A 16,352-nucleotide genomic window follows, 5' to 3' on the forward strand; every position below is an offset into this window, starting at 1 on the left:
ACAGAGATACTGAAGGAACTCAATTGATAGACTCTTGAAGATTGAAGTGAACTATCCCATGAAGGTCTGTTAAGAAATTTTCAAGAACCAGCTTCAAATGATTACTCTAGGAATATCCTACAACCCCCTACATATGACTTACATAAGGATTGTGAGGATATGATTGCACACACAGAGCCATCAAGTCAATCATTCTTCCTGTGAATGGAACAGGAAGGATCCCTATTAACTGGTACAATGGGACTTACCCTCTGGCGTGCACCTCACTGTGACTTGCACAGTATAGATGTAGATAAATGCAAAACATTCCAAGAAAGCCTACTTCCAAAGGTTCAACGACTAGTATTGAATGATGAATCTAGGAATATACTACAATCCACCATGTATTGTTACCATAGGGATTGTGAAGACAAAATCAGATTAATTACTGTGTGCACACAGGAGTTTAATCAGTTATTCTTCCCGCTCTCAGTATTTGAATAGAACAAGAAGTAGCTCCAATAATTGTTTCGATGAGAAGTACTGTTTGCTATGCACTATCTAGTGGTTTGCAGAGGATGGATATGGGTATGGATATAGGCAGTAAAAGCAAAGTAAGTCTGTTTGGTTTGAATGAAGCAGCTGTTAAAAAGCTAATTATAGCAGGGAGAAGAGCAAATGTACTGACTTAAACAAAACTGTTTGGTGCTGTCTTGAAGATTACATGGCACGGTGCAATAAAAATTTGGTGAAATAAACAATAAGTGTGAGCAGAAAATAAAACACACGTGTTTGGTAAGACATCACATGATATAATTACATGATATGGTAGAGCAGTATATGATCAACAACAGAGATGGAATTGTATAAGCATCTAATGATATCTTTATAATTAGATGGATTAAAAAAAAATTCACCATGCAGTGGCCGAACACACACATACAGATGTGAAAGTTTTCAAGCTTTTGGAGCCAGCGGCTCCTTTTTCTGGCAGAAAGAGTGAAGGGGAAGAAAGAGGGGTGAAGGAAAAAGACTGCTAATAAACCTCACAAGTCCTTTTTCTTCACCCCTCTACCTTCCCCGTCAACCTTTCTGTCAGAAGCAGCAGCCACTGGGTCTGAAAGCTTGCAAACTTTAATTCCTGTAGAGGAAGAGGGGTAGAGTTTGGAAAAGTCACTCGGAATCACGGGTCGGGGAGACTAACTGGTCGTGATGAAAAGGAAATACTGATTGTTGGGGATTGCACTTGACAAGATTTGAAAACCTGACAACTTAAAGGTGTAAGATGAGTAATACACAAGACAGAGATTACTGCCAAAACTTTGTGCATGAATTCATAAGAGCAGAAAATTTAAGTATGCAGTAGAAGTGGGAGGGGGACTGTGAAAAATAAACAGGCGATAAAATGAGAGATATAGAAAACTAAAAGGGAATAAAGATAGGAACAGATACTGTGAAGAAACAGTGAGAGCCAAGAAATTAACATAAATTAGGCCTTGGTGGCTGGTGGGAACAAAGGTTATGTTGTAGTGCCAGTTCTGACCTGTGGAGTACTGAGAAATTCGTTTCTGGAAGAGGAGTCCAGATGCTACATGCAGTGAAACAGGCACCGAGGTCTTGACTGTCATTTTGTAAAGCATGCTCTGCCTATCCTAACTGATAACTTGGTTCTAGTCAAGCAGATGTAAAGTCCGAACAGTGTTTGCATAACAGCTGGCCCACGACTTTTGTTGTTTCCTCTGCCTGATAGTATATCTTTTTCCAGTTACAGTGTTGGTATAGGTGGTGGTACGAGGTTGCACAGGGCAAGTTGTACAGTTTGGATGGTTCTCAGGGGTTGGAGCCACAGGGTATGGAGATGGATGCAGAAGCAGCATAGTGTCTGATAAGGATATTGCGAAGATCGGGAGGCCAGTAAAAGGCTATTCTAGGTGTGTTAGGTAAAATGTCTGACAGAAGGGGCCTCATTTTGGGACATGATTTTAGGACATATTAATCAGTTACTTCAATAGGGCTGTTACTTACCAACATCATGTCCTGAAATAGATCTGTTCTATCCAACAATTTGCCCAGCGCAACTAGCTAGAACAGCTTCTCGTCGGCCTCCTTATCTGTGCGATAACACTGTCAGACCCTATGCTCCTTCTGCGCACCCATCTGCCTACTCTATGGCTCAAACCCCTCTAACCATCCTCGCTGTAAGACTTGCGCTATGCAGCTTCCTACCACCACCTGTACCAGCCCTGTAACTGACAAAACATATACTATCAAAGGGAGAGCCACCTGCGAAAGTTCATACATCAGCTGTTCAGCCTTTTAGATCGGCATGAATACAACTGAGTTATAAGTGAGGATGAATGGGAATAGACAGAGGATGTATACTGGCAACACACAATATCCTGTTTGCAGAACATGCTTTACAAAATGACAGTCATGACCTTGGTGCCTGTTTCACAATGTGTACCACCTGCAGTCTTGACCCCACAGGCACCAATTTCTCAGAACTTCGCAAGTAGGAACAGGCACTACAATTAGTCGTTGTTTCTTGACAGCCAACTTCTTTGCTCTCAGCATTTATTCACAGTAACTATTCCTTTCTCAATTCCATTTTAGTTTTCTATATATTTCATTTTATGACCTGTTTATTTTTCACAGCCCTCTCTCACCCCTGTATCGTATACAATGAACTTGGTTTTCTGCTCTTATTGACTCATGCAGATTGTTGTGGTACTAATCTCTGTCTTGTGTGTTATCCTATTTTCACCCTTTAAGCTCTCAGGTTTTCAAACCTTGTTTGGTGCAGTTACCAACCATAAGTCTTTCCTTCATCCCATCCACTAAGTCTCCCCTGACTCGGGTTTCTGGGCAGATTTTCCAAATTCTACCCCTTTTCCTAAATGTTACCAATCCTTTTCCTTGATCTGTCTTCCTTCCCCTTCAACCCTTCTCCAGAAGTAGTCACTGGGCCCGAAAACTCGCAGATTTTAATATTTATGCCTGTTAGCTATTTATGCCTGTTAGCGCCTGCCTTTTGTAGGATTGGAATTATTACATTCTTCTTGAAGTGTGAGCATACTTTTGCCATCTCACATAACTTACATGTAAAAGTTAAAGCTATTTGTGACCACTACCTTTCCCATAAGTACGCACTCTTCTACAGCTTTGCTTTTCTGCTCTATCCATTCCTGTGATATGCCCTACCCTCCCTCCACCTCGTCCCTGCACGCTCCGTAGCAGCAGTTCACTGTCCGCCACCCGTCCTTTACTATCCCCCCCCCCCCCCGCCCCAGCCTCCTCCTTATAGCCCCTCTCAGTCACCACTTCCATCATGCACCAGTGTGGCTTCAGCTGCCTGAGACTGCAGTGGTGTGTGTGTGTGTGTTTTTTTCTTCATTCTATCCCAGTTCACACCCACCAATTCCACCTTATCCGGTTACATCTGCTGTCCCCCTTTCTTCACACTTATTCACCCTCAGACCACTGATCTTTACTTTGATCTCATTGTGACTTCACGCCAATTTTAGTGAGTTTTTGCCTTTCGCTAGCACCGACTCCCTCATACTTTATCCTGTTTCCCACTTTGAATCCATTTCATCCTTCTCATGATTTTTCGCACGTATTTGGGTGTATTTCTACAATTTTTTTTGTGTTATACTTTTTTTTTTTTTTTTTTTTTTTTTTTTTTTTTTTTTTTTTTTTTTTTTTTTTTGCATTTTTCCAACCATCATGGATCCTTGCTTCTTCCATCTGCATCAATACATAAAAGTTTCCTTATCGTTATCCTTAGTTCCCTTATCCATAGCCGTATGTCCCACATACTGTTCCTGCATTGTTACTCGGCTCATGGAATCCTCCAAATTAACCTTACCATCAAATTACCCATCTCTGGTTGCCACCCCTCCTTCCACGATGACTTCCACCTGTTCAGATTCCGCCAGCACTTGGCCCTCACCAACATAGTCCTGCAAAACCATATCAATCAAGCCCAATCCGTCTCACAGTACCTTCTCGCAATCCACAAAATTCTCCTTCTATGCAATCCCAAATTCCTGGAACCCATAACACACATTGAAACTCTTGCCCTCCAGGAACTACAGCAACATGGACAGTGCTACCTCAAAAAGCTCTCCACCCGGCTCACTCCCTAAAGCTGCTGTGGAGCGCCACTGTCCACCATCTCTACAACAACCTCCAAACCTCCCTCACATCCCCTCAAAGTGACAAACTCGGTCTCGCAGACCTACTACATTTACCCTGCGCTCCAAAACTCACTCCCAACACCATACAGAATCCAGAACCCAAACAAACACAAAAAAACAGTCATGAACCTTTCTTGCAGAAGCCTTAGCACCACAGAAATATCAGTCCTTTCCAAAGGCCTCACCTTTTGTTCCACTCTCAAATTCAGTCATCCAGGACTACTTAAAAACCATCTCTCCTTCTCCCAGCCCCTACAGTGAAACACTTTTTTGCCACCAACCCTACCAATCAGACTCAACCAAAGACCAATATTGAACCCTGCCCAACTCAGTTCATTCCTCCATCCAACCGTGGTCCACCCCCACTGCCCCTTAATCACCCCCTGTTAAAGTCCCAGAATTTCTTAATGTTCAACATTATCTCACCATCATTCCCCAAATCCCTCAACAAGCATACTAAACCTTACATATACAGAAAGAACCACAGTCCACCTTCTAAAAACTGATCTTGACCTTATAATCCTACCTGCAAACAAAGTCTCCACCACTATTGTTTTGAATTGCAAGGATTACTTGGCAGAAGGACTCTGCCAGCTGGCCGATAGATCCACCTACAAACCTTGCCACAGTGACCTCATGTTAGACATCCAGCAGGACATCCACTCACTCATCTAATCCTTAAGCCCATCCCAGAACCTCACTCCTACTATATCCTAACCCACAATTACATGCATTTGAAGGCACTACCTACAAACAAATCCAGGGTACGGCTATGGGAACCCACATGGCACCATCCTGTGCCAACCTATTCAAGGGCCATCTAGAGGAACCCTTCCTAAACACCCAGACTCCGAAACCCTCACCTGGTTCAGAATCATCGATGACATCTTTGCTATCTGGACTGAAGATGAGGATGCCCTATCCACATTCCTCCAGAATCTCAACACCTTCTCCCTCATTAACTTTATGTGGTCCTACTCAGTGAAGGTATAATTCACAAAAGCCATCCAGAAACCTGGGTCAGGGGAGAATTACCGGATGGGGTGAGAAGGAAAGGAAGTCTTTTCTTCTCATCCCATGCCGTAAGTCTCGCCTGATCTGGGGTTCTGGGTGACTTTTCTGAACTGTATCCCTTTCCCTAAACCTCTCCAGTCCTTTTCCTTCACCCCTCTTCCTTCCCCTTCAACTTTTTGCCAGATGAAGGAGCCACTGGTTCCAAAAGCTTGTGAAAGTTAAATCCTTTTGCGTGTGCGTTTCCCTGCCATTGCTTGCTGAGTAGATTTCTAATCTATCAAGAACAAAAGCATTAAGTAGCACCAGTAGTATTAAAAACTGAAAAAGTATTACTTACATTGATTCACATTGCATGGGGAGATAATAAAAAACGTATGAGCTAAAGTGCTCAAGTCAGATAAGTAAGTTTGTTGTATCTCCTAAAGTCAACATTAAAACCACAGATACAGCAAGCCACTAGGGACTGGCATCATACTAAAAGATGTGTCAACTGATTTCGCTGCTACAGGGAAACAGCACAGTGTGCGCTACCTATGGGGAGCAATTTGCACTGAGTGGCACAAAGTTGGTGAAGAGTTACATTATAAATGAAAATAGTTAAAACGAGACACCAAGCTTAATAACAAAAGCATAATAAATAAAGTATATAGTTCATGCTATAAAATGAAAAAGTATAACAGCTGTGGAATACAATAAAAATAATTAAAAGGACGAAAATGATATATGAGAAATGCATGTGTCGTGGGTGAAAATCGTATTGAGAGACCAAGAGATGAATGCAATAAGCAGATTCAGAATGTAGGGTGCAGTGTTTATCTGGATATCATAAAGCTTGCGCAGGAAAGGGTGGCATGGAAAGCTGGACCAAACCAGTCTTTGGACGGAAGGCCACACAACAAGAATTTTCAATAAAAATGGCAACACTTCATAAATTTAAAGTATAGTTAATATGATTTTATTTTAACAACCCATTTAAAATGAAGATCAGCTTACTGTTCACGTTGTTCATTACTTTTGAAAAACTTAGGTCATGACTTACATAGTCTCAACCGAGTCTAGCCTGTTTAGACAAATGTTAGCTGACACTTCTTCTTCAGATCTAAAAGGCAATTCTGAATTGAATTTAACTGAGGCTTGGAGGTAACTGTGGCATTGTTCAGGATGATTATTTCGACATTTGTAGGTAATTTTTTGCTAGTTAGTCACAAAATATTAAAATTGAGAGAAACTACACTTTTAATTATGACAGGACATAGAGGCGACACTAATTCATATTGTGCACTAAAGCAATGTTGTTTATTTAATATATTCCTTTAACAGTACTAACATTACTACATTCAAGTATGTAGAATAGGCATGAAAACTGAACCCACATTTTTTATTGAACAAAAACTTATGTTTGAAATATATCATTAACTACCAAGTTTTGTCATTACTACAGGATTTTTGTAGGGTTTATATTCTAAAATTTGTGCAGTCTTGTGTTTCCAAGAAAATAACATTTTTGAACAGAGATTTTTCCTATTCAATCGACTCTCCATTTTATAAACCCCTGAATTACGAAGCACAGTAATTGAAGATATCCAGGGTTGCCACAAGTTCTGGAAATCAGGGAATTTCAAATGTGTCAGGAAAATTCCAGGAAAATTTGTAAAAATGCTGGAAAAGTTTCATTGACCTCATTTCATCAACATGGTGTCTGTGACACAAATGGACGTCCACAATGGGCCAAAACTACAGGTCTTTTCTCTGGACCAGGCCTGCCAATCTGAAGCCTTATCATTTCCCACAAATGTGTAAGCCCTGGCCATCGGATCTAGTCTCACCGATCTGCCTCCAGTCTGGTTCTGTTTACGTGTGGCATAATGTGACAGATTTTTGTGGTTTATCCAAGGACCTAGGACTGCGGAGCTCCTCAGCAGGCCAGAGGCCATGGGCAATGAATTTCAGGAATTGTGACTGTCTCACCGCAAGTAAATTGTACAACAGTGTGGCGTTTTATAGGCATTTTATATATTGTAGCGTATTTTGTAAAATGTGGATGATAAGAAGGAGAAAATTGTGGCAGTCGCTGGTGGGTGATTTGTGCACTGTGTACTTATATTTTTCAAAAGAAAAATCGCACAATATCTGCAAAATAATAGACATAACACAATGACTAATAACCAACAATAATGAATGTAGTAGAATCAACATTTTATTAGTGGTCACACCCATACACAACCAACTCTTCTCTGCCTTGTAAACTTATTTCAAGGGGGCTACTTTTATCTAAGGTTATTTCTGAAGTCAGTGAAGGTATTTTAAATCTGTCTTGCGACTCCAAGGAAATGTGTATTTTTGTAGCAAATGTGTTTTGTTTTATTGAAATAAAATAACAGTGGTCTTAATGGAACACACATACCATTGGCCTTGCTTTCTCCATTTAAAAACAGTTCATTTTAAAAGATGTTGATGTTAGTGCTTAAGATTTTTGCTCACTTAGGGGAGAAGTCTATAATGGGGTCCTTGCCTTTGCAGCATCTTTTCCCTTCCGTGTTGCATGTCTTTCCTCGTGCTGTTCTTTTTCCCCTTGCTTGGGGAATTTTCTGCACTGTCCGTAGCTGATCTCACCACTGTTTTTCTTTCATCATTCACCTTCTCCTATCCTTTCTCTGCTTCAGTGTTTGAGGCTCCTCTTTTTTTCTTCTTCCTCCCTATGCACTCTGAAGGCAACCCCATGTGTTTGATGCATAACAGGTGACTGGGTAACATGAAATTCCCACCTTGGGTCGACAGGCAGGATTCACAAAAAACCCCTGGTACAGGCCAGGCCTAGAGAGGGGTTCGTCTGTAAGGTGTTGAGGAGGTTGTGACCTGAAGTATGAACAATCACCTAAAGCGGGTGTGCACCCTAGTGAAGGAGGACTCCAGTTGGAAGAAGCATGCCATCAGAGACGCTGGCAATTGTGGGGTATTTTCTCGCAATCAGCCAATCATCTTCACAATCAAAATCTACTAAACATAAATGAAATGAAGGTAACGATTCAAAGACTCTCCCAGCTGCACCACGGCTCCTCGTGGTTTCACTTACTGTAGGAGGTCAGTCCTTCACAATGGTAAATTCATTTATTATCCAGAAAGGTGTTGATACAGTTGCCAGTCCTGTGAAATCCTGCTCTTGTTTACGGAATGGCACTTGGCTTTTGGAGATTACTTCTGGTTTGTAAACACAACAACTGTTTGCCGCTTCACTTTTCCTTGGCTATCCTGTTTGTATCGAGGACCATCAAACACTGAATTCTTCCTGTGGTGTAATTTACACTAGGTTGCTTCACAATCTGACTGAGGCCGAAATCCAAGCATACCTATCTGATCAGCCTGTCATTGCCATCCATCGGGTGACGAAAAAGGTAGAGGCCTCCTTAGTTCCTACACACACACTTTTTCTCAACTTTGATAGACTGATGCTTCTGTCCAAGAGCAAAGCAGACTATGGAGTTCTCACAGTCTGACCATACATTACTGCACCACTACCAGTGTCATCATTTCAGCCAAATTTGAATGTCTTGTCAACACCAGGCCAAATGTGTAACCTGTGGTAGGGATGTGCACAAATACGATTGTCCACCTGCTCCTCCATGCTGTATCAGCTGCAGTGGCTACCATGCCGCTTTCTGTTGAGATTGTCCTGTGTATCTTGATGAGCAGGCTTTCACCGGTATGCACCACCAACCATTTTTCTGCGTTGTACTCCACAGTCCGACAGCAGAAGAAAGCTGACACTTGTGTGGATCTCATGGAGCAGGATCCTCCTGCCTTGGTGCCCTGTAGCAGCGAGTTTTCCTAGGCTGGCCCTCGACAGCCGCAGAGGTGACACCACTTCATTTTTTCCTCATCATGGCTCTATGCCAATGGAACATTCATGGCCTTCTATCCCACAAAGAGGATTTACAGCTGCTTTTAGTATTGCAGTGTCCACTTGTACTTTGCCTTCAGGAAACAAAATTGCATCCTCACAACTGCTTTGAGCTTTCGCATTTGTTCGTGGTCCATTTTGACCTTCCACCTGAGGTTGGCATTCCATCCCATGTGGTAGTTATACTGCTCACACTGGATGATGTTCATAGTTAACTCATCTCCCTGGATACCTGCCTTCAAGCCGTTGCAGTTCATCTTTTCCTTCCTTACTAGACCTTTTCCCTTTGTACCATTTACATCCCTCCATAATTCTATGTCAACGGGTCGACTTCCTGTAGCTTATTGGGCAGCTATCTCACCCATTTCTGCTGCCCACCATCCCATTTTGGGTTCTCCCAGAACTTCTCCAAGATGTGCCCTCTTGGATGACCTTCTTAATCAATTTAACCTTTTCTGCCTTAACACAGGAGCACCCACGTTCCTTTCAGACTCCTTGCACACCTATTCCTATTTGGACCTATCCTTCTGCACTATCGATCTTACCCATCGTCTTGAGTGATCTGTTCTTTCTGCCACCTACCCGAGTGACCATTTCCTGTGCGCTATCCATTTGCTGACTTCTATCCCACCTCCGTGCACACCCAAATAGCAGCTTACTAAGGCCGACTGGAGGCTTTACTACTTCCTAGCGACCTTGGATGAACACGTTTTTTCCCCAGCTGTGATGACCAGGTGGAATATCTTACAAGCATTATCCTTACCACCACAGAATGTTTTATTCTTCACACTTCCTCTTTACTACGCCATGGCCCAGTCCCTTGGTGGACTTAGGCATGCCATGATGCAACTCTGACGCGGAGACATGTTCTCTGCATTTTTTAAATGTCATCCTATGACGGCAAACTGCATTCATTATAAACAGACATGTGCACAGTGCCGTCGTGTTCTTTTGGATACCAAATAGTTAGCTGGATTTGGTTCACTAGCTCTTTTAACAGTTCCAGCCCCTGTTCCATAATGTGGGCCAACCTCCGACAGCTCTCAGCTACCAAGATCCATTCCCCAGTTTCCGGCCTGACAGTAGCAGACAATTTCATCATGTACCCTATTGCAATCTCCAACACCTTGGGTTGTGATTTTGCAAAAGTTTCGTGCTCTGTCCCCAATCACCCTACCTTTCTCCATTGGAAACAGTGGAGGAGACTATGGCAATACCTTTCTCTCCTCAGAATCATGGGTGTTACAATGCCACCTTCACTATCCAGACACTGTTGACATTCAGGTGTTGTAGCACCTTTATGTTGCAGGCAAACACTTTCTGCTTAATACGTACAAGAGGAAAAGGCAAGTTCCCCAGACATTGATGTGAAGCCATTCACAGAAAATCAGTCAATGACATTTTTAATAACTTTCTTTACTATTTCTTCTGTTGCTGTGTGCGTTCTTGGATTGACTTCAATACTAGTATTATCTACCAAGAGATCTAATTCTGCTTGTGTACACCTATATTGGATGGAAGATCATGTATATATGTGAGGAACAATAGTGGACCTAAGACTGAGCATTGGGAAACCTCATACATGATTTCTCCCTTCAGATTAATGTCCCTGGATGAAATTGATTGATACTAAGTACTGCTTTCTGCATTATTTTGGTTAGACATGATATCCATTGGTTGGCTACACCAGCAAGCCAATAAAAACTTTAATTTATCTAGGAAAATAAATGTGATTCATGATCTTAGGTTGCAGAAGGTAGCCACCAGCACGATTTTATTATTTAATGCTTGTAAAATTTGGTGAGTGAACATGTAAATGGATTTCAGTAGGGAAACTCCTCTGAAACACAAATTATGTTTTTGCTGAGGATATTATTATTGCTAAGGTGAGATACTATTCTAGAATACATCAACTCCTCAAAAAGTTTGGAAAATGATGTCAGCTGTGAAATGTGTTGGTAGTTATTGACATCTCCCTCTTATGACCTTTATAAAGTAGGGGTTTAACAATGACATATTGGAGAAATATCCTGAGTTAGTGATGTGGACAGGCAGTATGATGGCGTAGGTTAACATTGTGGCTACCAACGTGACCTGATCCATACCCAGTGCTGATAAAATGTACAACACTGAAGGTAAGGCTACATGTGAAACCACTCACAGCATTTACCAGCTGACATGTTCACTGCATTGCTTTCTACAATGCAATGACCACCACTCAACAACCTGACCACTTGAATGTATACAGAAGCGGTGCCCATCCTGGGTACACCCAGGATCCAGTTGCTGAAAATGCTGTACAATATAACTCGTCCCATGTTCATTATTTTTCATGCTTAATTTTTGTACATTTCATGAAGTATTGTTGTATTATCAGCAATGGTGAAGTAATTTTAGACTTTGTATTTCATATATCGCCTGGGCATAATTTTGGTGAAAGGATTCAGTTCAGTATGTCAATGTGTACTTCGGAAACGGTAAAAGTGCTGCCTGTGTTCCAGGTACAAATAGTTGTAGGTAAATTTAGAGAGAATTAACATTCCTGAGTTCATGTATTTGATTTTAAACCTGAACTCTTCTTTGCCTTTATGGCAGTTTGACTCCACCATGAACAACATGCTGGATGTTAGAATGTTAAAATTCTAATCTTGGATGATCTGGCAATTCCAATATATATATATATATATATATATATATATATATATATATATATATATATATATATATATATATATATGTGTGTGTGTGTGTGTGTGTGCGAGTGTACATCTGTCCTTTTTTTCCACTAAGGGAAGTCTTTCCGCTCCCGGGATTGGAATGACTCCTTACCCTCTCCCTTAAAACCCACATCCTTTCGTCTTTCCCTCTCCTTCCTGAAGAAGCAACCATCGGTTGTGAAAGCTAGCAATTCTGTGTGTGTGTTTGTGTGTTTTGTTCATGTGCCTGTCTGCCGGCGCTTTCCCGCTTGGTAAGTCTTGGAATCTTTGTTTTTAATATATTTTTCCCATGTGGAAGTTTCTTTCTATTTTATATATATATATATATATATATATGTGTGTGTGTGTGTGTGTGTGTGTGTGTGTGTGTTTTGCTTAAAATTCAAGGTCTCTGTTCACTTCTGTCAGTATGTAAGGGCTAATTTAAGGAACTACTGTATGGATTTGCTCTGGTTTTGACTAATAAGTAGAATGATGCATGAGAAAGGTTTGCGTGTATAATATATAAATACGAGGTCTGTTCAAACAATTCTGGAACATGGTCCACAAAATTTTTCTACACTTAGCTTTTACTTATTGTGCATACTCTCCTCCACAGTTGATTCACCACTCCCAGTGCTGTTTCTACTTCCAGAAGCAGTCTCAGTACACCTCTTGCTGGATTATAAGAAGCGCTATCTGTGAATTTTCTTTTATCTTGTCTATCATTACAAATCTTTGTCCTTTCAATGGAGTTTTCATCTTTGGAAATAAAACAAACTCCGCAGGGGTCAGGTCTGGGGAGATGGAGGATGAGGCTCTTCACAGATTGCGAGGCAAAGATCTTTCTGGTCTTGACTCATGCTATGGCACAAACTTGGCTACAACACAATGCATTCCAAGATGCTGTGTCAGTATTTCATAACATGATCGAACTGAAATGTTACATTCTTCTGCAATCTCTCAGTCAGCCAGTCTTTGATTGGCTCACACAGCTTCGCTTCATTGACGTTTCTGGCATGAATATCATCAGTAGACATCGAAGGGCATCCTTAACGAGGGCCATCTTTGACTTCAACTTTCGTCTGGCCATTTTTAAACTGTATGAACTATTGTTAACACTGGGCACTGCCTAAACACTCATCATGGTAGGTTTCCTGCATCATTTGATGTGTCTATGTAAAGATTTTCTTGGGTTTCACACAAAATTGAATACAGATGTGTCGCTCCTCTAATTTGCAAATTGTGCAGCACAGTGTTATACTCAATACATCTGTGTACAAAAACTAACAGAAATACAACAGTGAAACTTTCGGCAGTTATACATTAAACACAGGCATGTGCGGGGATGCCAACTGCATTTCACTCCAACACACCATTGGCACGAAATTATGAATGTCACAAAATTTTTTGAACAGACCTCATATTCTGTGGAAATTGGCTGAAGTATGACTAATTAAAATTGACTGCCGCTTTGAAAATGATGGCATTGTCACCTAGCAGTACAAGTGCAGAAACTCCATACAGCAGTGAACCCTGAGCAGAATTCAAGTTGGGCCTAGTGACCTAGCATGTATCCCCGAACTGAAAAGTCATGGGACTGAATTCTCCTCAAACTGTGGATTTTTATCTCTGTTTTATAACCTGCCAATCATTTGTCAGTGATGGAGAAATTCACAAGAAATGAAATGTATCAGATTCCATGATACTTCACATTTTGCCATTTGTTTAACTCGTTAGGAAGAAGAAGTTGCCAAAGTGATATCAAACCGAAAGGCTTGCACCAGGATACTGAGCCACATGCACTTATTATTACCAGAATCTTTATGTATATACATACAGTCTCCTGCAATGATACTTGCAGCAGAATGTTGTAACCTCCCTGTTGACCATATGAGAAGCCGTGGCGTTCTCTGATGTGCGGCTCGCATAGTTAACGGGTTGTGGTCTGGCAGTCTGCTCTCACTTTCCTGTACTGCAATACACTGATGTCTGCTATGGGTGCTTAAATAGTTTAATTTATATGAAGGTGGTGATATTCATTTACCTACTGTTCTCCAAGCTTTACTCGTAACTCTACTCCTGTAATCAAAAGTACCACTATGCCAGACAAATCGTGTGGCCGTAGATACTGAGCGCTACCTCTGCAATGCTAGGGCTGGTCACGAGTTTTATTTAAGTTATGTATTACTGTTACTTGGAGCCATCTCTATTTGAAAATAATGTCTGAGTTATGCTTTACGTAAATTGCTCACATTCCAAGAAAATTCTGAGGAATGTTGTGCACTTTCATTGCAATAATGCTCTTACATTTATAATGCAACATGTCACATACAGAGAAGTCACTAGCCTTTGTGATGCTGTTCTTTTTCCTAGTTTGGCTACTGCTCTTTTTCCTAGTTTAGGTATCGCTCTTTTTCCTAGCCTAAGTAAGCAATCTTACAAATACGAACAGCACAGATGGTCAAATGTAACTTAATGGTTTATTTTTATGTATTGGGAACATTGACTATGAAATGCCGTATGTTCATTCGTTATGTCAGTGGAACAAATGGTAACTAAAAAATAGATTCATCATGAAAACTTACAAGCCTTTCAAGATAGCGCATACTTTTTGTCTATGAGAAATTCAATCTGAAAAATTTTTGTAAAGACTGTGTAAAATGCATTTTTGTGTTATGAATGGAGATTTGTTAATGTAAAATTTTCATTTCTCTCTTTCTTTTGTCTTTTTTAAATTCACATCTGAATATAACATGCAGTACTCTGCTAAAATATTTATCAAGTTTCTGTATTTTGCCATACATGCAGCATTTTCTTATCATTTTTGTTTCAGGAACAAATCTCATTTGGAAATAACCCTCAGCGATATTATAAATATGTGGAATTCAGTTCATTCAAAATTAGAGAAACTTCAGCAACAAGTTAATCGACTTTCTCATAACACTGATGTAATAACAAATGGCCCAAAGCAGGATGGAGTATGCATCCCCAATGAAAAATATTGTAGCATGTCCATGTCTAATTTTGAGAGGCTTTTTGATATGAAAATAGTCTGCAACCCTAAGTTTCCTCTGTTTTCATTTCAGTTCTTGTTGAAATATCTAAGCAAATTATTTACTTTTGATGTAAATGTTGAGACAGAAGTGAATTTCTCACAATGTCTAAAGCTCTTCAATTCTGTTCAAAGGAAGAATAACTTAAATAGCTGTCCTAATATTACATTTCTGTGGAAAGATGTGCCATATCCAGTTCTATTATTTAATACAACAGGAAAAGAAATATTTGGTGAAGTTAATATAGCAAGATACTTCAGTCGTTTGATTGAGACAAAAGATCCAGTTTGTTTATATGAAAAGTGTGGTACAGAGTGTGCATCAGAAATTGATGAATGGCTAGATAAAATTGATTTATGTTCAAGACAGATTAATATTACTGACTTAGAGAATACTGTTGAAATACATTTGTCAAAATACAATTGGGTTGTAGGAAATGAACTAACGTTAGCTGACATATGTCTGTGGTCATTTCTGAAGCAAATGAACAGGTCAGTGCAGAAAGTTTCAGTTAATGTTAACAAATTCATAAAAAGAATCGATAATATCTCAGTTTTGTAACATTGATGTAAGAATGTAAAACAAGCCATATTGATGAACATTGTCAAACATTTTTGTATAAGACTGAAAGTTGTCAACAGTAACATTTTATTATTACATAACATCTGTAATGAAATTATATATAGACTTACTTGAGTGTTTTGTACTAACTGATAAAGGAATTGCTGATTGTCTCATAATTTTGTTTCCGCGTATAATTTCTTTGTATCAGTGAATAGAGGTTTTTAGTAAATGCAGTGATACAGAAGATTTTGTTTAGTTATGGACTTTGTTTACAAAGCCTTACAACATTTCAAAAGACCAAGTAATTACATGCATGGCCATCACTTAATGATGTTATGAATCCTATATTTGTGATTGCTCCATTACATTTCGGGTGTGCAGCTGCATATATTCCACTTCTCGGTTTGAAAGACTGACGCTAAAGCACTTGCTCCATCCTTTTATGTCTGCAGACCATGCCACCATGCAAGTGGACGCAGAAACACAAACACAAGAGACAATCAGTGGCAAGGAAGTACACATATACTTGAAATGAATGTATGATTAAGTGGTTGATAAACCCATGAGCTGTGCTGTGAAGAGGTCTTTGCAAGTTTATTAAAGAAAGCACCAGATTCCATGACATGTCCAAAGTGTAACCACAATCTATGTTAATTAAATTATTCAACAAATGAATTTCAACTGCTTCTTATACCACTGAGTCCCAAAACAATGAAGTCTCTGCTAGAGTTTCTTCAGTGTAGAATAGAGTGACAAATGACAATGCATGCCACAGCTGATATATCGGGGTGTAAGAGCCAGGTGTACTTAGGTCTTCCAGGCATCTTCCATGACTATTCAAATAGTCTTGTCTGATGTCTATAAGCCGCACTCGCAGGGGCTCTTAAAACCCCAACCATCTTGAGCATCAAATCATCTGTAACATAACCAAAGAGTGCTGCTTTCT

General features: G+C 40.1%; 1 protein-coding gene across 1 annotated transcript in view; it reads left to right on the forward strand.

Annotated features, from left to right (window-relative positions):
- Window positions 1–16,081, forward strand: part of LOC126342669 (phenylalanine--tRNA ligase alpha subunit) — a 121,791-nt gene extending 105,710 nt beyond the window's left edge. Inside the window, exon 10 of the mRNA XM_050001876.1 lies at window positions 14,623–16,081. Coding sequence (XP_049857833.1) covers window positions 14,623–15,403 — 781 coding nt within the window. The 3' untranslated portion in view covers window positions 15,404–16,081. The remainder of the gene's footprint in view (window positions 1–14,622) is intronic.
- Window positions 16,082–16,352: the final 271 nt, after the last annotated feature.

This window comes from Schistocerca gregaria, chromosome 1 (genome assembly GCF_023897955.1).
Source record: "Schistocerca gregaria isolate iqSchGreg1 chromosome 1, iqSchGreg1.2, whole genome shotgun sequence".
NCBI lineage: Eukaryota > Metazoa > Arthropoda > Insecta > Orthoptera > Acrididae > Schistocerca > Schistocerca gregaria.